Below are 22,038 nucleotides of genomic sequence, written 5' to 3'. Positions count from 1 at the left end.
GTCTAGTTTTAAGCTGATCTTTGGGTAGTGTTTGTCAGTTTAGTGGTATTTCCATAATCCATGTGAAAGAAAGAGCCATGATCCAATTCTACTGCCAACTTTAACTTTTAACTGAAGTAAGACCACATAAAGATGTCTTTTTGTCTATAGAGGGCAGCAGAAACAAGCACTTGGGAAATTTTATCTTGCTGGAGGTGGGAAATAACCATTTGACCAATTTGCTCTTTTTCTTGGAACATTTTCTCTTGATGATATATATGGTAATTTTCTTCAGATGTCTCAATTGTCCGTTGGTCTCTATATATTTTGGTTGAATGCTTTTATACTTCTGGAAAACAAAAGCAAAACCCTGCACCCGTCTTGCTATGGGGGGAGGGGTTCCTTTTTAGCAGGCTATTTTTGTCCTAGGGCAAAATGACGTTTGGCAACAGAAAAAGTATAATCTTCAAATTTAAAATATTAAAATTAATTGTATGTGTGCATGTAAATATATCTATATTCCCCTTTCTCTTTATATACATATTCAAGGTTTAAGTGTATTTAATTTTAGATCTCAAATGGCATTCACTTTGAATTTCAGCCTGCATTTTGAAGTGACTTTTAAATCTCAAGCACTGTAAATCTATGTGCTTGCCTCTGCCTCCCACATGTTGGAATGAAAGGCATATGCCTTCTAAATGCTGGGATTAAAGTGTGAACCCCAGCTTGGTTATGGATTCCTATAATAGTTATTCTCATAGGGTTGTGCTGGTTTGAATTGGTTCTCCATTTGCCCTTATTTTTTTAATTCAAGTTTTTAAACTGTGTAATTTGTCGTACTTACTGATTTATTGTGAATTAATTCACTGTCAAGTTTTAGTATTATAGTATTTTTTTAACTTTTTCATGTTTTTATTTTATTTTCTTTTTTTAATTGATTAATTAATGTATTTAATTATTAAAGATTTCTGCCTCTTCCCCACCACCACCTCCCACTTCCCCCTCCCTCCCCCAATCAAGTCTTCCTCCCTCCTCAGCCCAAAGAGCAATCAGGTTTCCCTGCCCTGTGGGAGGTCCAAGGACCACCCACCTCCATCCAGGTCTATTAAGGTGAGCATCCAAACTACCTAGGCTCCCACAAAGCCTGGGAGGATCAACATAGTAAAAATGGCAATTCTACCAAAAGCAATCTATAGATTCAATGCAATCCCCATCAAAATCCAAACACAATTCTTCACAGATCTGGAGAAGAAAATAATCAACTTTATATGGAAAAACAAAAAACCCAGGATAGCCAAAACAATCTTATACAATAAAGGATTGTCTGGAGGCGTTACCATCCCTGACTTCAAACTCTATTACAGAGCTACAGTATTGAAAACAGCTTGGTACTGGTATAAAAACAGAGAAGTCGACCAATGGAATCGAATAGAAGACCCTGACTTTAGCCCACAAACCTATGAACACCTGATTTTCGATAAAGTATTATAGTATTAATTAAACATGATGCCAATTTGGCCACTATTTTACTATTTATAGACATTTTCTCTGTCTTTCCTGTAGAGCTACATAGAAATCTGTGTCTTTGCTAAGTTTTGAAAGGTTTTGCTATGTCCACTCACTTCTCCCATGACCAGATGTCTTTGCCATTTGTCTGCTAGTTAGTGTTTTTCTATTTTGATGACCATATAGCTATATAATTATTCACACACCATCAATCAGAGAAGATATAAGCTTTCTTTTTGCCTTCCTTAGCTGTTTATTCATAGCCAATAGTGCTGTTATTACTTCAGTGTGTTGTGCTAATTTGGTAGTTCGTTCCTCAGTAATAGCCATTCCATTCCCTAGTCGATAAGCTGCTGCATTTCATTTAGTTTATGTTCCATCAATAATTGATGAGTCATCAATAAACCATGCATTATCCATATGTGACCATTCTGTTTGTCCCCACAGTTCCTAGGTGCCTCTTTTGGGGAAAGGGTGAGTAATGGGGACTATAGGCAACTGAGCTATTTCCTCAGTGAAGGAAGACACAGAACCCTTTGTTATCATACCCTGGTCATGAGGGAATTCAGATAGATACCAGTTTCACTGTAGTACCTTCCTTCCATGGCTCAGTCTGTGAAGGACTCTGCTTTTGTATGAAATCAATTAATCATATTAAGGGGTGCCCTTATAACCATAGGGTAGTTGGCAATGAATAAGTACAGGTTCTTCATTACTCATTGTCTTAGTGTTTTCTAAAGTTGTGATGAAAAACCATGGCCAAAAAGCAACCTAGAAAGAAAAGATTTTATTTGACTTACACATGCATTGCTGTTCATCATTGAAGGAAATAAGGGCAGGAACTCAGAGAAGGTATGATCCCAGAGGCAGGAGCTGATGCAGAGGCCATGAAGGCAAGGTGCTTAGTGACTTGCTTTGCATGACTTGCTCAGTCAACATTCTTATGGAAATCAGGGTCAGCAGGCAAAAATCATTGAGCACACTCAAAAAATATTCAGATTTGTTTCTTAAAGAGAGACTACTTATTTTCCATATAAGAAAAATGCTTGCAATATAGGCCAACATGCAAATATTGGTGGATTCCTTTTTGCTTTATGAAAAGTCCCAAGATGCCAGTTCACCAGTGTATATGATATCCATAATTACAATATCATCTAGTTCAATATTCTTCAGGGTTGCATGCATGGAGAAGAGCATACAGGCAGTCACAAAAATTGTTCTTTGTTCCTGCCCTTTCTGGTTACTGCATAGAGGATTTTTATAATAATCTGTAAATATGGTTATATGATTTTTTTAGTTTGCATATATACCAATTAGGGTATTTGTCCCTGGATGGTGGGATCAAAGGCATGTGCTACCATCATATTGTTCACTGTAACTCAAGAATTTAGAAAACTTACTTATGGAGATCAGTCTGTCTCTGCGGGGTAAAGATATGGGCTATCACCATCCTGCTCAAATATTTTGTCTTATGTCCAAATTACCCCAACTCTTAGAGCTTTAGAAAACAATTTTTAAATGCAGTAACTCTTTGAATTTACTTAAAATATATTAACTATGTCTTTAATACCAAACAATAAGAACATCCTGTTTATTTAAGACAAAAATCCAAAATTGAAATGTGGAATTAAGACATGTGGTTTAAGAAAACTCATTTTTCATTTTAAGCTGGTAAGGCAAGTGTGCCTTTGCCAGATTATCACTTGAAAATACTATTTTTTGTTTTTATTTTTCCTGTAAGAAAAAATGAATGCAATTTATTACTCTTTATAAGTTGGTTTCAACTGACCATGCTTATTCAGGAGGTCTCCCTTTTTTGACTCTAATAATTAAGAATCTCAATGATATCCTTTTCTTTTCCTGTGGAAACAAAAGCAAAACCTCTTCTTGAATATAACAGACAATCCAGTTTCTATTCTGTGGTCAACGTATCTTTAAAACATACAGGCTGATTCAATTCAGTAGTTTTTGCTGCTATCCAATGTCTCTCCACAGCTGTTGTTCCTCTTTCATTAGCACTTTAAAAACTCAAAGTAATGAAGCATTGTGTTATCCATTTTGGGGAGTCTTTCTGCTTATTGAATTTATCTTTTTAAGTGCGATTAGATCTTTCTATTACTGCTTGTCATGTAGGATTGTGTGGTATACCTGTAATATGCTTTATGTTGTAATATGTAACAAAATGTTTCATTTTACTCGAAATCTATGCTGGAGCATTGTCAGCCTTAATTTGCACAGGCATCCCCATACTAACTATAACTTCTAACAAATGTGTTATTAGGGAATCAGTCTTTTCAGAACTTAAGGCAGTAGGTTATTGAAATAATATGTATTTATGGTATTGTATGCATACTTTAATTTTTCAAATTTTGCAAAATGAAACATAGTCATTTGACAAATTTAATTACTTTGAGTATTCTCTGAGTTACTTACTACATATAATTGAGTTTGAGTATACAAATAACAAGTAGGATATTTCCTTCTGATTTCCATGTCTCATTGTCAAGTGACAGAAAAAAAAATCTGTTTTCTAACCTTTTGTTGCGAACGTGTTGTTTCTTATGAAATTCTTAGGCTTGTAGCACATTTTCTATTAAAATATCATTAATTTCATCATAACCTGCACCAGAGGGTATAGTAGACTTGTATGGGATCTGATATGTATTAATATACAATAAATGACTTCGATTTCTGATTACTAGTTGTAATTAAATAAATAACAAAGTTAATTTTGAATCATCTGGAGTAAGTTCAGCAGTTTCAATATGTAAGCCAACACTTTCTGCAAGTTTAGAGCTATTAACTATATTAAGAGGTTCTGGAAAATATAAAAACATCATGATAATACCTTGTAATTCTGATCTTTGAACTGTATCATAAGGATTTTGAGCCAATTTACTTATTTTTCAGTTATAACCTGCCCTTTCTTATTTATTAGAATCAGAATATAATTTGGGAGCTCCAGAAATTGGTGTTAATTTTATTGTATGAGGAAGAATCCAAATAGTTCTTTTTATAAATTGAAGTCTCCAGCTTTTGGAATATCGGCTGCTAGTTTATCTCAAAAAAATATTGCAAGCTCTTTCCATTGTTCATTGGTTGACCTCATTTTTAACATTCTCCATATGCAAGAATTACTTTTAATGACAAATATAGGAGAATTCAGAGGACTGGTTGATTCTTCAATATATGGAATATTTAGTTGCTCTTGTACCATCATTTCTTATATCTGCATTTATTTTCTGTTGTCAAAGGCCATTGTTCTACCCACACAGCTTTGTCAGTTAATCATTTTAAAGGTAGGGAAGTTGGTACCTTTCAAAGAACAACAACTATTATGTCCTGCATTTGTACAACCTCTGTATAATCTGTGACTGTCTTGATAATATCTTTTAATATTTTACTTAGAAGCATCTTTTATTTTATGCCTTTTTTCTGAAATTGGAAGAATATTAATCTATGTTTTCCATTGCTAGAACAAATCACTTCTCTATATATTAGCAACATATGACTTCAATTTTTTTATTTATTTTTCTGGACTCATACATTCAAACAATCCTATACTTTTCTATACTTGAGATAAAGATCCGATCACTAGAAGCTGAATATTAACCTCCTGAAAAGGTTAATCTGGATGCCAAAATTTTGGTGAAATTATGGCTACATCTGTTCCTTTATTTAGTAAATCTTCAATTGCCATCCCATTTATTTGTGTTTTTTAGCTTTGGTTTCTGATCACTTATAGCAGTTTTCCAAAATACTTGTTTTCAAGCCTCTCCTGATATATTTTCATCTATTGACTCTATTTTCTGCATGATTACATCCACAGCAGTGTTTTAACAACAGGCATTAAATGTTTTAATTGCTCTGTGGATAAGGATAAGTTTCTCTGATACTAACAGGTAATGATTGAATTAAATTTGATAACTGTACCTGTGGGAGGTCCCCTATGGTGGTTCCTGATAGCAAAGTGTTGCTTTGCTTGTCCCTTTGCTGTCTGTATTCATTAGTCCAATGCCTTCATTTCCTATACCTTCTACATACTCCTTAAGTTTGGGGAATAACTATCTATAAAAAATTATTGTTTCTAGGAATCTATTGCCTACAATTCCTTTTTAAATGACCTTGCTTACCACAATTAAAATGTCTGACACTTTGTTTTTTTGTAAAATTTTTAAAAGTATTTCTATCAATGTAGCATAATAAACATGAGATCCAATATCATCTCTATTTCTATCCATTCATAAATTGGTACTGATCTTGCCTTTAAAGTCCTATTTGCCCTTTTGCATTCTGAATTAGCATGTTCAAAAGTCAAAGATTTGATTAATATTTGTCTGACTTCTGGAAGTGGTACAGCTGAAGTCAATTTTTGCAAATATCAGTGAAGTTTTCATTTGGTCCTTGGATACTTTTAGTAAATGGCTCTACCTATTTCCTTGTTCTTCATCATTGTCCCAAGAAGTTCAAGCTGCTAAAAGATATAGCATCAAGGTGTGATCCTCAACTTCAATCTGCCTTTGCAACTCTACTCATAGACCTTCATATAGAAACTCATCTTGGGAAATATTAATACCTCTAGCCCTATTTCATTGTTCTATAGTTCTAGATTCTTCTTTCCAACATATTCATCATTTTAACTGAAGACCAGCTTCAAATGTTGCTGTTGTAAAGTATTTCCAGTCCTGGAGGATAATTTTCTTCTGAGTTATTCTGAATTTTAATATCTTATTCATATAGGGTGAATGTATACCATGTAAAGTGATTGCTTCCTTAAGTCTCCTTAAATCTACTATTTCTATGTGAATCCATTTAACTTTTTGATAACCTTGAGGATGCCCCGTCATTTGCTAGTAGTTTTTGTATAGTGACTGGATCAACCATGGTTGGTTTTCTGAAAACCTTGGGGCACCACTCTTCAGGTTCATCATATGGTGGCATGGTAGGATCTTGTCTACATGCTTCTATGTCTGAATAATTTTCTTATTTTCATTTCCAAGTCTCTCTAAGGCCCGTATCTTATCAGTCCACTTTTCTTATTTGGCATGAAAACCCTCTGGTTCTTAAGTATAAAATTTGAATTACCAGACTGATAGTAATTATATTTAGCATTATGTCAATTTCAGTTATGCCATTTATCTTTTTATTTTCTGATATTATTTTCAAGCCATCTTAAGTAGCAGTATACAAGATACTCATGTTGCACATTATAAAATTTCCCATCTTTAATGTATTAAAAATTTATCCTTTGATTACTACCTAACTCTCTCCTTAAGGACTTCCCAGGTTTCTTAACATATGTGATGACTTCTCACTTTGTCCACAGCTGGCATGATTTCTTTCTCCCTGTAATCATGCTGCACATTGGAGTTCCAAATGTTGTTTTTACCTAAATCTCAGTCATACAATTTTACCAGTAATTTGGGAGTCAGATATTGGAGTGAAAGCCTCATATCTCAGAGAGGCAGAGAAATGACCCAGCTGCTTCATCCTCTGTTGTCGTGTAGTAATTTTCTCCTACACTATTTTAACAAAAACTCCTCCAACAAGGACTCCCTCCCATCTACTTCCTGTGCATTTCTTTCTGGCTTTCTGAATTCCTCTTACACTCTATTGTTTTTTTCCCTGTCAACTGGCCATTTGCTCCACCTCTTGACTTATTGTTGATTTTATTTAATCTTGTTTACAGTATTCAAGCAGAGAAATACTACATTAAAGGTGTGTTCTAGGGTTGAATGATACCACAAATGTAAGCATGGTTTTCCAGAAAATAATGCAGTCTAGAAATTCACAGTGTGATTAAATATTCTGCAACATGCATAGGCCAATCAGATTGAATCAAGTAAGTCGCTCAGGCCCTTTTTCTTCTAAGATGAGCCCAGGTTGTGTTAAGTTGATAAATTAGTCAGTATATACCTGAACATCTAAACGTATAATATGTGGATGCAAAATCCTAATGTACAAAGAGAAATGAAAGACATGTTATATTCACAGATTGGAATAGTCAATGCTATCAAAAATGTATGTGCTACCCAAAGTTTTTTACAAGTTCACTGCAATTTCTATCAAAAGAGCAATGATTCTATTCAGAAGACTTGTTAAAACAGTCTAAAATCATACAGAATTTCAAAACACTCTGAATGTCCTAAGTAATTTATATATAAATAACAAACCAGGAGACCTGGTCTGCCTTTTCTTTAGCTATCCTGCAAAGAAGAAGTAAGTAAAATGGTATTGTTTCAACATGAAATAAATACATATAATAATGGAGTAAATTGGATAGGCTACAAGTAGTCTCTCAAATGACTTTTTATATTAACAACCTAAGAACTCACAGAGAATGTGCATTTTTAAAAAATGGATTAATTTTATTTATTTATTACCTTTTAGTTTTTGAGCATATATGTTTCTCTGGGTGTATGAGCACAGGTATGTCAGAAGAAGCACTGCATCCATTGTAACTATTGTTACAGATAGTTGTGAGCTACCAAATGTGCATTCTGGCAACAAGAGACATGTGAATTTTGGAAAAACTGCAAGAACTTTTAAACACTGAACCATCTCTCCAACTAATATGTGTTCTCTTAAACATCATATATACTTGTCATATGTGTATGTGAGGGTTGCACATGGAACAGCACTTACATGGACATCAGAGGACTCCTTGGGGATATAAACTCTCTCATTTCACTTAGTTCCAGGTATCAAACTCAGACCTTCAAGCTTAGTAAAAGTATTTTTGCCTGAACACTTAAAAAATTTATCAAACTCTGTTTCCCCCTCTTTCTCTCCTCCCAGTCTCTCTCTTACCTCCCTTCTGCCCCTCCTATTTATTCTTCTCCAGTTTCTATTCAGAGAAGGCAGGCCTCCCATGGTTATCAACTAAACATGGCATATCAGGTTGAAAACAAGATTAGGCAACCTAGTATGAGGTTAAGGTTCCTAAATGCTGGCACAAGATTGAGACAGCTGCTGTTCCCACGGTTAGGAGTCACACAGGAAGATCAAGGTACATAGCTATAACATATGTGCAGAGCATCTAGGTCAGTTCCATGCAGACTCCCTGGTTTTGGGTTCAACCTCTATGAGTCCCTATAAGCCCTAGTAATTTGATTCTGTGGGTCATGTTCTCTTGATATATATATATATATATCAAGTCCCAAAAATCTGCAAAGATAACCCAGAAAAAACTCCTAACAATTTGGTATACAGAGTCTGAATTGTTCATCTACTGTAACCAGGCAAGAGACTGGGACACAGAAGCAGTCACATAACCTTTAAACCACAATTTGTCCTGTCTACAAAATGAGCTCAGATATATTTGACTGAGATATTGTGGGACTGGCCAAACACGGGTTCAATTTGAGAACCTTGCTTTGAGTGAGAGCCTTACACTAACACTGCCTGGAGGATCAGGACCCAGAAGCTGGATAGCTCAGAGACCTAGGATAAATCCAAATACAAGTGGCTAAAAAGTTACTGAAATTAATCCTAATGATATTCTACTATACTGATAGAAAGCTGACTAGCCCAAGTGTCATTAGAGAGGATCATCCAGCAAATGGTGGAAGTAGATGCAGAGATCAACAACCAAATATTAGGAAAACTTTGTCAAATCTTTCAGAAGAGAGGGAGTAAGGATTATAGGGTATATATATAGCTGATGTAGATTGAGGTAGATAGATTGAGCTGAGGTATTGAAGTAGAGTGATTCCAAATTTTCTGAAAATTCTATTAATTTGATTTGATTTCATATTGATTTTGATTTTAAAATGGCTGTACAAGTTAGAACTCCCACCAACAATGGAGGAGTGTTTCCGTGGCTCCACATTCTTGCCAGTATATAATGTCACATGTGGCTTTGATCTTACCCATTTTGACAGTTATATGATAGAAGCATAAAATTTTTTTGATTTCTAATTTTTCCTTTCTTTTCATCATTTCTTTGATGGTTGAAATTGTTATAAATATGCTAAGTGACTTTCAGTTATTTGAGATTCTTCTAGTGAGGTTTTTTTTTATTAATTAATTTATGTAATTATTAAAGATTTCTGCCTCTTCCCCGCCACCACCTCCCATTCCCTCCCCCTCCCCCAATCAAGTCTTCCTTCCTCCTCAGCCCAAAGAGCAAGCAGGTTTCTCTGCCCTGTGGGAGGTCCAAGGACCACCCACCTCCATCCAGGTCTATTAAGGTGAGCATCCAAACTACCTGGGCTCCCACAAAGCCATTATGTGCAATAGGATCAAGAACCCATTGCCATTGTTCTTCAGTTCTCAGTAGTCCTCATTGTCCATTATGTTCAGCGAAACCGGTTTTGTCCCATGCTTTTTAAGTCCCCGGCCAGCTGGCCTTGGTGAGTTCCTGATAGAACATCCCCATTGCCTCAGTGTGTGGGTGCACCCCTCGCAGTCCTGAGTTCCCTGCTCGTGCTCACTCTCCTTCTGCTCCTCCTTTGGATCGTGAGACTTCAGTCCAGTGCTCCAATGTTGGTCTCTGTCTCTGTCTTCTTTCATCGCCTGATGAAGGTTAATATTCAGAAGGATGCCTATATGTTTTTCTTTGGGTTCACCTTCTTATTTAGCTTCTCTAGAATCACGAATTATAGTCTCAATGTCCTTTATTTATGGCTAGAAACCAAATATGAGTGAGTACATCCCATGTTCCTCTTTTTGGGTCTGGCTTACCTCACTCAGGATAGTGTTTTCAATTTCCGTCCATTTGTATGCAAAATTCAAGAAGTCATTATTTTTTACTGCTGAGTAGTACTCTAATATGTATATATTCCATACTTTCTTCATCCATTCTTCCATTGAAGGACATCTAGGTTGTTTCCAGGTTCTGGCTATTACAAACAATGCTGCTATGAACATAGTTGAGCATATACTTTTGTTGTATGTTTGGGCATCTCTTGGGTATATTCCCAATAGTGGTATTGCTGGGTCGAGAGGTAGGTTGAACCCGACTTTCCTGAGAAACCGCCACACTGCTTTCCAAAGTGGTTGCACAAGTTTGCATTCCCACCAGCAATGGATGAGAGTGCCCCTTTCTCCACAACCTCTCCAGCAGAGGCTATCATTGGTGTTTTTGATTTTAGCCATTCTGACCAGTGTAAGATGGTATCTTAATGTTGTCTTGATTTGCATTTCCCTGATTGCTAAGGAAGTTGAGCACGATCTTAAGTGTCTTTTGGCCATTTGAACTTCTTCTGTTGAAAAGTCTCTGTTCAGCTCAGTGCCCCATTTTATAATTGGATTGATTAACCTTTTAGGGTCTAATTTCTTGAGTTCTTTGTATATTTTGGATATCAGACCTTTGTCAGTTGCGGGGTTGGTGAAGATCTTCTCCCAGTCAGTGGGTTGCCTTTCTGTCTTAGTGACAGTGTCCTTTGCTTTACAGAAGCTTCTCAGTCTCAGGAGGTCCCATTTATTCAATGATGTCCTTAGTGTTTGTGCTGCTGGGGTTATACATAGGAAGTGTTCTCCTGTGCCGATGTGTTGTAGAGTACTTCCCACTTTCTCTTCTATCAGGTTCATTGTGTTTGGACTGATATTGAGGTCTTTAATCCATTTGGACTTGAGTTTTGTGCATGGTGATAGATATGGATCTATTTTCATTCTTCTACATTGACTTCCAGGTTTGCCAGCACAATTTGTTGAAGATGCTCTCTTATTTCCATTGTATACTTTTAGCTCCTTTATCGAAAATCAGGTGTTCATAGGTTTGTGGGCTAAAGTCAGGGTCTTCTATTCTATTCCATTGGTCGACTTCTCTGTTTTTATGCCAGTACCAAGCCGTTTTCAGTACTGTAGCTCTGTAATAGACTTTGAAGTCAGGGATGGTAATGCCTCCAGACGATCCTTTATTGTATAAGATTGTTTTGGCTATCCTGGGTTTTTTGTTTTTCCATATAAAGTTGATTATTGTCTTCTCCAGATCTGTGAAGAATTTTGATGGGATTTTGATGGGGATTGCATTGAATCTATAGATTGCTTTTGGTAGAATTGCCATTTTTACTATGTTGATCCTCCCAATCCAAGAGCAAGGGAGGTCCTTCCATTTTCTGGTGTCCTCTTCAATTTCTTTCTTCAAAGACTTAAAGTTCTTGCCAAATAGATCTTTCACTTCCTTGGTCAGAGTTACCCCAAGGTATTTTATGCTATTTGTGGCTATCGTGAAAGGTGATGCTTCTCTGATTTCCCTCTCTGCTTCCTTATCCTTAGTGTATAGGAAGGCAACTGATTTTTTGGAGTTGATTTTGTATCCTGCCACATTACCAAAGGTGTTTATCAGCTGTAGGAGTTCTTTGGTAGAGTTTTTGGGGTCGCTTATGTATACTATCATATCATCTGCAAATAATGAAAGCTTAACTTCTTCCTTTCCAATATGGATCCCCTTGATCCCCTTATGTTGTCTTATTGCTATTGCTAGAACTTCAAGCACTATATTGAAGAGGTATGGAGAGAGTGGACATCCTTGTCGTGTTCCTGATATTAGTGGGATGGCTTTGAGTTTTTCTCCATTTAATTTAATGTTAGCTGTCGGCTTGCTGTAAATAGCTTTTATTATATTTAGGTATGACCCTTGTATCCCTAATCTCTCCAAGACCTTTATCATAAAGGAGTGTTGAATTTTGTCGAATGCTTTTTCAGCATCTAATGAAATGATCATATGGTTTTTTCTTTCAGTTTATTTATATGGTTGATTACATTGATAGATTTGCATATGTTGAACCAGCCCTGCATCTCTGGGATGAGGCCTACTTGATCATAATGGATAACTTTTCTAATGTGTTCTTGGATTCGGTTTGCCAGTATTTTATTGAGGATTTTTGCGTCGATGATCATGAGTGAGATAGGCCTGTAATTCTCTTTCTTGGTTGGGTCTTTGTGTGGTTTTGGTATCAGGGTAACTGTAGCTTCATAAAAGGAATTTGGCAATGACTCTTCTGTTTCTATATTGTGAAATACATTAAGAAGTATAGGTATTAGCTCTTCTTGGAAGTTCTGGTAGAATTCTGCATTGAAACCATCTGGCCCTGGGCTTTTTTTGGAAGGGAGAATTTGGTAACTGTGTCTAATTCTTTGCGACTAACAGGTCTATTTAGATCGTTCATCAGGTCTTGGTTTAGGTTTGGTATATGGTACTTATCTAAAAAAGTGTCCATTTCTTTTGCATTTTCCAGTTTTGTGGCATATAGGCTTTTGTAGTAAGATCTAATGATTCTCTGAATTTCCTCTGTGTCTGTGGTTATCTCCCCCTTTTCATTTCTGATCTTATTTAGTGTGTTCTCTCTCTGTCGTTTAATTAGTTTGGATAGGGGTTTGTCAATCTTGTTGATTTTCTCCAAGAACCAACTTTTTGTTTCATTGATTCTTTGGACTGTTTTCTGTGTTTCTATTTTGTTGATTTCTGCCCTCAGTTTGATTATTTCCAGTCTTCTACTCCTCCTGGGCGCGTCTGCTTCTTTTTCTTCTAGAGCTTTCAGGTGTGCTGTTAAGTACCCAATGTATGCTTTCTCCGTTTTCTTTAAGTGGGCACTTAGTGCTATGAACTTTTCTCTTAGCACTGCTTTCATCGTGTCCCATAGGTTTGAGTATGTTGTCTCTTTGTTTTCATTAAATTCAAGGAAGACTTTAATTTCTTTCTTAATTTTTTCCTTGACCCAGGTGTGGTTCAGTAGTTGACTGTTCAGTTTCCATGAGTTTGTCAGCTTTCTGGGGGTAGCATTGTTGGTGGCTTCTAATTTTAATCCGTGGTGATCTGATAAGACACAGGTGGACACTGATATTTTTTTGTATCTGTGGATGTTTCCTTTGTTTCCAAGTATGTAGTCAATTTTCGAGAAGGTTCCATGAGCTGCAGAGAAGAAGGTGTATTCTTTCCTATTTGGGTGGAGTGTTCTATAGATGTCTGTTAAGTCCATTTGATTCATTACCTCCAACAATTCTCTTAATTCCCTATTAGTTTTCTGTCTGATTGACCTGTCCATTGGTGAGAGAGGTGTGTTGAAGTCTCCTACTACTAGTGTGTGTGGTTTGATGTCTGCCTTGAGTTTTAGCAATATTTCTTTTACATAAATGGGTGCTTTTATATTAGGGGCATAGATATTCAGGATTGAGACTTCATCCTGCTGAATCGTTCCTGTTATGAGTATAAAGTGTCCCTGTCGATCTCTTCTGATTGATTTTAGTTTGAAGTCAGTTTTGTTAGAAATTAGTATGGCCACACCTGCTTTTTTCTTAGGACTATTTGCTTGAAAAACCTTTTCCCAACCCTTTACTCTGAGTAGATGCCTGTCTTTGTGGTTGAGATGAGTTTCTTGCAAACATCAGACTGTTGGATCCTGTTTTTTTATCCAATCTCTTAGCCTGTGCCTTTTTATTGGTGAATTGAGACCATTAATATTAAGTGATATTAATGACCAGTGGTTGTTATTTCTGGTTATTCTTACTGCTTTTGGTAGAAGAGTTTGTGTGTCTCCCTTCTTTGAGTTGTGCTGTTGAAGGGTCGCTAGATGCCTGGATTATTGTAGGCAGTGTTGGCAATGTTGGATTCCTTGGGTTGTGATTTTCCTTCTATTACTTTCTGTAGGGCTGGATTTGTGGCAACGTATTGTTTAAATTTGTTTTTATCCTGGAATGTCTTGTTTTCTCCATTGATAGTGAACGATAGCTTGGCTGGGTATAGTGGTTTGGGTTTGCATCCATGGTCTCTTAGTTTCTGTAGTACCTCTATCCAGGACCTTCTGGCTTTCATGGTTTCCATAGAGAAGTCAGGTGTAAGTCTGATCGGTTTACCTTTATAAGTTACTTGGCCTTTTTCCTTTGCAGCTCTTAATATTCTTTCTTTAATCTGTATATTTTGTGTTTTGATTATTATATCGCGAGGGGACTTTTTTTTTGATCCAGTCTGTTTGGTGTTCTGTATGCTTCTTGAATATTCAAAGGAATATCTTTCTTTATGTTGGGGAAGTTTTCTTCCATAATTTTGTTAAAAATGTTTTCTGGACCTTTGAGCTGTGCCTCTTCTCCTTCTTCTATCCCTATTATTCTTAGGTTTGGTCTTTTTATTGTGTCCCATATTTCCTGAATGTTTGTGATGAGAATTTGTTGGTTTTGGTGTTTTCTTTGATCAGTCCGTTTATTTTCTCTATGTTGTCTTCAGAATCTGAGATTCTTTCTTCTATCTCTTGTATTCTATTGATTATGCTTGTTTCTGTAGTCTCTGCTCGTTGACCTATATTTGCCATATCCAGCTGGTCCTCAGTTTGTGTTTTCTTCCTTGCTTCCATTTCAGTTTTCAATTCTTGGACTGTTTCCATTACCTGTTTGATCGTTTTTTCTTGGCTTCCCAGGATATCATTTACGTATTTACTCATTTCTTCAAACTTTTTGTTATACTTCTCATCCATTTCTATGAGGGCATTTTTTACATGTTGTTTAAGGGACTCTATTGCTTTCAAAAAGTCAGTTTTTTCCTCTTCTCCTGTGTTAGGGTGTTCAAGTCCTTGTGTTGTAAGATCATTGGGTTCTGGTGTTTTCATGTTGTTTTTCAGATTGTTGGGTGAATTCTTGCCTTGGCGTCTGCCCATCTCCTCTTACCGATGCTATCTATTGGGTTTGATTTAATTGTAGCGGGGCAATCTGCTCTCAGTGCAGGCTTCACTGTTTCTTGCCCGCACTATCCTGCATCCAGTGCCTCCGCCGCCCGGGCCTGCCTGCCGGTGCCTCCGCCGCCCGGAACTGTCTGTGCGCAGGTGCTTCCGCCGCCTAGGCCTGCCTGCCAGTGCCTCCGCCCCTAGTGAGGTTTTTCAATTTAGATCTGTACCACATTTTTAAATTGGATTATTTTGCATTTTGATATCTAGTTTTCTTATTTCTTTATACATTTGGAAAATGAGCCCTCAGTCTGAAGCCAGTTTGGAAAAGAACTTTTCTCATTCTGTAGGCTACCATTTGGTCTTTTTACTTAAACAAGCTCTTCAGTTTTATGAGGTTCCATTTATTAATTATAGATCTTAGTGCCTGTGCTATTGGTTTTCTGTTCAGGAAGTTTCCTCCACTCTCAAGGCTTTCAAGGCTCCCCACTTTCTTTTTTTTTTCTCATTTTTTTATTCTTTTTTAATTAAAATTTCCAACTGCTCCCCGTTTCCCATTTCCCTCCCCCTCCTCCCACATATTGCCCCCTCCCCCCGCTCCCCTCCCCCTATCCCCACTCCTCTTCTCCTTCCCCCAGTCCATTCCCCCTCCCTCTCGATACTGAAGAGCAGTCCAAATTCCCTGCCCTACAGGAAGACCAAGGTCCTCCCACTTCTATCTAGGTCCAGGAAGGTGAGCCTCCAAACAGGCTAAGCTCCCACAAAGCCAGTTCATGTATTAGGATCGAAACCTAGTGCCATTGTCCTTGGCTTCTCATCAGCCTTCATTGTCCGCCATGCTCAGAGAGTCCAGTTTCAACCCATGCTTATTCAGTCCCAGTCCAGCTGGCCTTGGAGAGCTCCCAATAGATCAGTTCCACTGTCACAGTGGGTGGGTGCACGCCTCGTGGTCCTGATTTCCTTGCTCATGTTCTCCCTCCTTCTGCTCCTCATTTGGACCTTAAGAGCTCAGACCGTTGCTCCAAATTGGGTCTCTGACTCTCTCCCAATCCCTCGCCAGATGAAGGTTCCCGTGCCATTCTCCTTGGCCTCTCGTCAGCTCTCATTGTCCGCCACATTCAGAGAGTCCGGTTTTATCCCATGTTTTTTCAGTAGCAGTCCAGCTGGCCTTGGTGAGCTCCCAATAGATCGGCCCCACTGTCTCAGTGGTTGGGTGCACCCCTCATGGTCCTGACTTCCTTGTTCATGTTGGATTTTTGTTGAAGTGTTTGATTTTTTTGTGAACTTGAGTTTTGTGCAGGATGACAAATATCTATTTGAATTTTTCTATACACAGATTGACACCATTTGTTGAAAATGTTTTTTTTTTTATTCGATTGTGCAATTTTTATTCTTTGTCAAAATCTAGTTCCCATAGGAGTGTGGATTCATAGCTGGATCCTTTATCAGATGTCATTGATTCACCTGTCTGTTTTTATGCCTATACATTTGGTTTTTTAATAGTATACCTTCATAATAGAGCTTACAAATTGGGGTGGTGATACCTCTGGAAGCTCTTTTATTTTGCAGGATTTTTTTTAGCTATCTTTGCTTTTCTGTTTTTCCATATGAATTTGAGTACTGTGTTTTCAAGGTATATGGAGAATTGCCAAGGAATTTTGATGGGATGGTATTAAATCTTAACATTGTTTTTGGTAAGATGGCCATTTTTACTACATTTTTACTACTGACTCATGAGCATTTAAGATCTTTTGGTCTTCTGATATATTCTTCAATTTATTTCTTGAAAGGATTAAAACTCTTGTCATGTAGATCTTTCACTTACTTGGTTAGAGTTACACCAAGATAGTTTATATTATTTGTGGTTATTTTAAATGCTATTCTTTCACTGATTTGTTTATTAATTCATTCATTGTTTGTATATAGGAAGGCTACTGATTATGTTGAGTGAATCTTAAATTCAGTTAATTTATTAAAGGTGTTTTTCAGAAGTTAAGAGTTGCCTTGTAGAATTTTGGCAGTCATTAGGTTATTCTGTCTTATTGTGGTGGTTTGAAAGACAAAATGCCCCCCCAAAGGGAGTGGTTTTATTAGGAGGTGCTGCCTTATTGAAGGGAATGTATCACTGTGTATTGAGATTTAAGGTCTCTTGCTCAAACTTTCCTCACTGTGATTGTCAGTTAACTTCCTGTTGTCAGACATATGTAAGACTTAGCTGTTCCAGTACTGTACCTGCATAATTCCATGTTCCAGGTCATGATGATAATGGACTGGACCTCTGAAACTGTGAGTCACACCAATTAAATATTAAATAAAAAACCTGTTGCTGTAGTTGTCATATCACAGCAATAAAAAACCTAAATAAGACACTTGTCATCTACAAATAATATATTTTGACAACTTCCTTTCCAATTTTCATCCTTTATATCTCTTTTGGTTCTCATAGCTCTAGCTAGAATTTCAAGGACTATATTGAATAGATATAACATGAGGGCTGTCTTGTTGGGATTTATGTCCTACCCAGTTCCCACAGCTGGTAAGCCCTGAAAGAAAGTGACACAGAGGTCTCCATAGGTTATAAACTGATTGACCCATTAGCTCAGGCTTTGTATTAGCTCTTATAACTTATATTAACCCATTATTCTTATCTATTTAGCCACATGGCTCAGTACCTTTTTCAGCAGGTCAGGTAACATCCTACTTCTTCCATGGTCTGGGCAGGACTGTGGAAAGAGCTTCCTTCTTCCCAGAAAACTTCTGTTCTCATTGCCCCACCTCTACTTCCTGTCCAGTTTTCCCACCTCTACTTCCTGCCTGGCTATCAGCCAATCAACATTTATTTAAAATATAATTGACAGAATATAGATGATTGTCCCGCACCAAATAGACATGATAAAGTCAACAGTCTTGTCTTGTTCCTGACTTTACTGCAATCCTTTGAGTTAATTCCTAATTTAATGTTCGCAATTGAATTGCTCAATATTAATTTTGTTATTGTAATATATGTCCATTGTACCCCTGATCCCATCAAGATTTTTTTTTTATATCATGAGGGGTGTTGGAGTATGTCTAACTAATTAGATGATCTGTGGGATTCCTCTTTAAGCTTGTTTATATGGTGGATTACATTGGCAGATTTTTATAGTTTGAGCCTTCCCTACATACCTGGGATAAAGGTCACTTGATCATGATGCATATTAATTTTTTGTGTGTTCTTGGACTCAGTTTGCAAGTATTTTGCTCAATATTTCTGAATCAATGTTCATGAGGGAAATTAATCTGTAATTCTCTTTCTTTTCTGAGTCTTTGTGTAGTTTCAGTATCAGGGTGATTTTGATGAGCTTACAGATCATCATTGAGGGAATTCAGGACAGGAACTATATCAGAAACTTGGAAAAAGCAATTAAAGTAGTGGCCTGGGAGGAATGCTGATTACCGGCTGTTCCTCATAGCTTGTTCAATTTTCTTTCTTATATATTCCAGGGCTATATGACCAGAGATGACACCAGTGCCAGTGGACAGGGCCCTCCCACATTAATTTTCAATCAAGGAAATGTTTAACATATTAGCCTTTATGATATTTTTAATTAAACCTCAATCATTTGATTTTACAAATAAAAATAGACAAGCCAGATAAAATGTTTCACAGACTTGCCCATTTATTGATTTTAATGAAATTTCAATCAGTTGATTTTTACCAATATTCAGGAGTAAGATGCTGGGATAAAATCCTGATAGGAGAGAGAGGCAGAGAAAACATTTAGTTGTTTTTTCCTCAGTTGTCATCCCTGAAAAACTTTCTCCTATGACAGTTCAAACAAAACTCCTCCATCTTAGAGGTTGTCCCTCCAAATTATTTGCTTCACGTTTCTCTCTCTCTATTTCTCCTTCTCTCCCACTTTTTCTGTCTTCCTGACTCCCGCTTACATGCTATTTTCTTTTGGTAAACCGATTGCTTGCTCTGCCTTTTGACCTATGGTTGACTTTATTTATTATGTTTACAATATTTTGGAGAAAGCTCTTGGGAGAAAGGTGTGTTCTATGGCTGAGCTACAGAATAGTGACAGTTATTCTATACCCTTTGATCATATTGAGTTTCTATGTCAGTCATCATTTCCGGAAAAAGGAAACTTCTCTGTTGAAACTAGATTGTTGCATTAATACATATGTAGAGAGATATAAAATTACAAGGTAGTTGAACATAAGCCCATTTATCAAAATAGTAAACAAAGGTAGGTCCATTGGCCTATGGGCTTCTTAGTTGTTGGTAATTGACCAAGTTGCACCTCTAGGCAAGTGTTTCTTCTTGTGTCGTGACATAATCTTAATTTTAAACAGTTATTACACTTGTATCACTCTTGGACAGATGGTAAAATCTTACATCCAAGGTCATTACTGTAGTTTACAATTGGGTAAGAGTTTTGTAGACTTTTGTCCCCTCAGGAGCTCACATAACAACTTCACTATGATAAAAACTATCATATCATCAGGCTTCCCTAGCTCTTTGGTCAAGGTTGACTTGATTTTTCCACATCTGTTCACAAATGAGTACAGTGTCTTTAGAAATAGCATGTCAACATAAAATTCTGGTGGGAAATTGTCTTGATTTACCTACTACTATTGTGATAATCATCATGACAAGTAACAACTTCTATAAGAAAGGATGCATCTGAATTTATGGTTCTAGAGAGTCAAAATCAATGATGTTAGAGAGAAGCCATGGTGCCTGAAATATCACCTGAAAGCTCACATCTTGAACTACAAGCAGGAAATAAAAAATAATTAGGAATGGTGCAAAGCTTTGAAAGAGGCAGTTAGTTTTCTGAGTTCAAGACCAGCTTTATCTACAGAGTGAATTCCAGAACAATCAGTTCCCCGCAGGGAAATCTTTTCAAGGAAATCCAAACCAAAGACAGACAGACAGTCTGATATAAACATACAGAAAATAACAAGAAGGAATTGAAAATGGAGTATGGAGGATTTACAGGACAGAATGAACTGAAAGGCAATATGTTTGTGCATGAAATCTCAACAAAATATCTCAATGTTGTTTTATCTCTCTTAGTTGAAAATTTTATACAATCTCCTATTCTTTAAACCTGGGTATTCTTCCAGAGTGAGATTTACTATGTCTTATAGAATGACTGTTCCTATGATTTGTAGATAATATGCCTGAATTGTTGTCTTGGGTGCATTAAGTATCAGAATCTTTGTAATCTTAAGTTCGCAATTTAATGAAAAAAATCCCTCAAATAGTGTGTATGTTTGTGTGTGTGTGTGTATGATGATACACAAACTTTTCTACCTCTTAGTTTTTTTTGGAGACTGACACATACATGCAGAAAATGAGGCTGTCATCTAAATCAGATTAATGTTTCCAGTTACTGTTCAAGAGTGAAAAGTGAAAATATTATTTGTAATATATAAGAGAGCCACGTATTTGAGTATTCATATTTTCTGATACAGTGTTTAAATCTGACATCACCGCTAAATGATTTCTCATGAGGAATTGTGGGAAATAGAAGCAAATAGTAGAAAGAGATAAAATGGTGGATTCCAAAGTGAGGAAAATATATAATCCATTTAGTCTGTGAGTATGAAAGCACCTTCATTTTCATAAGGAATTGGAAATCCAAAGTGACACATGTTGTTGGAATCAGGGTGTTTTATGTGCACCTACTATGTAATTTCTTTCATTGTACTGCAGTAATATCATTGTTAAAGCTGTATAATCTTATTTTTTACATTATTAATATGGTCCTGATAAATTATCCTTTTAATTTAAAGGAATGACTACTCAAACTCACAAACACTTCACAAGGAAAACACAGTATTTTTAATCAATCACAATTATTTGTGTGAGTTAAAGATTTAAGAATCCTGCCTCTGATGTATAATCTTTTTGCGGCAGGAAATTTGTATGTATTACCCCCAATATATCTTTGAAATTTATTTTTCAAAATAGAGATTATTTATATAATTATTTATATTATACAATGTTGTGTATAATTTTAAAATTTGAAAAGGAAGTGTAATCTTTGGAGGCACGTATCTGAACTTACCTTGGACATCTGAGACTGTGGGCTTTTGCCAAGTTATTGAGTTGAATAATCCTTGCAGCTGTGCTCAGCCCTAACTGGTTCCCAATGATTTGCATGCACTCACTGCACAGCCCTGAGGACTTCTTCATATACCAGTCACATTCTGTACACTTGTCATTGCAGTCAGGACTCAGCAGAGACATGAGGACTCCTGCTCTGATCATTGGGCTCCTTCTGCTTTGGCATCCAGGTGAAAGAGACCTAAAATGGGAAATTTCCTGTTGCTCTGCAATTATTGTTTATTGATATTTGGGGCCAAACGTTTCATATCATGCTTAATTAAGTGGATATTTATAATGCTTCCATTCCTAGGTGCCAGATGTGACATCCAGATGACCCAGTCTCCATCCTCGCTGTCTGTATCTCTGGGAGATAAAGCCACCATCACTTGCCGAGCAAGTCAGGGAATTAGTGGTTGGTTAGCATGGTATCAACAGAAACCAGGGAAAGCTCCTAAGCTCCTGATCCACAAGGCATCCAGCTTGGCAGATGGGATCCCATCGAGGTTCAGTGGCAGTGGGTCTGGGTCAGATTATTCTCTTACCATCAGCAGCCTGGAGTCTGAAGATATTGCAACTTATTACTGTCAACAGTATGATAAGTATCCTCCCACAGTGATACAAGTCTTAACATAAACCTCCATGGAAGCAGAAGTGAGAGATTGGGTTTCCTCAGCTGTTCCTCCTCATGAGTCACTTCCTGAAACTGTTTCTCAGATGTCACAAGATTTTAAGAAAAGTTTACAGGGTGTTATTTGTTTTTAGAGAAGTGGCCAAACGGTACTCTCTGTAGCCTAAACATCCTTCTTTGTCACCTCCAGCACTGCAGAATATCAATGCCATTTCTGCTTTAAC

At 36.8% G+C, this 22,038-nt stretch overlaps 1 gene segment (V, D, J or C); it reads left to right on the top strand.

Annotated features, from left to right (window-relative positions):
• Positions 1-21,317: 21,317 nt before the first annotated feature.
• On the top strand, positions 21,318-21,819 carry LOC130878721 (immunoglobulin kappa variable 1-12-like). The segment is given in 2 exon segments: positions 21,318-21,374; positions 21,497-21,819. Coding segments are annotated over 2 exon segments (372 nt in total).
• Positions 21,820-22,038: the final 219 nt, after the last annotated feature.

This window comes from Chionomys nivalis, chromosome 1 (genome assembly GCF_950005125.1).
Source record: "Chionomys nivalis chromosome 1, mChiNiv1.1, whole genome shotgun sequence".
In the NCBI taxonomy this organism is placed as follows: domain Eukaryota; kingdom Metazoa; phylum Chordata; class Mammalia; order Rodentia; family Cricetidae; genus Chionomys; species Chionomys nivalis.
Note: the sequence above shows the minus strand (reverse complement) of the source record. Positions and strands in the feature narration are given on the sequence as shown.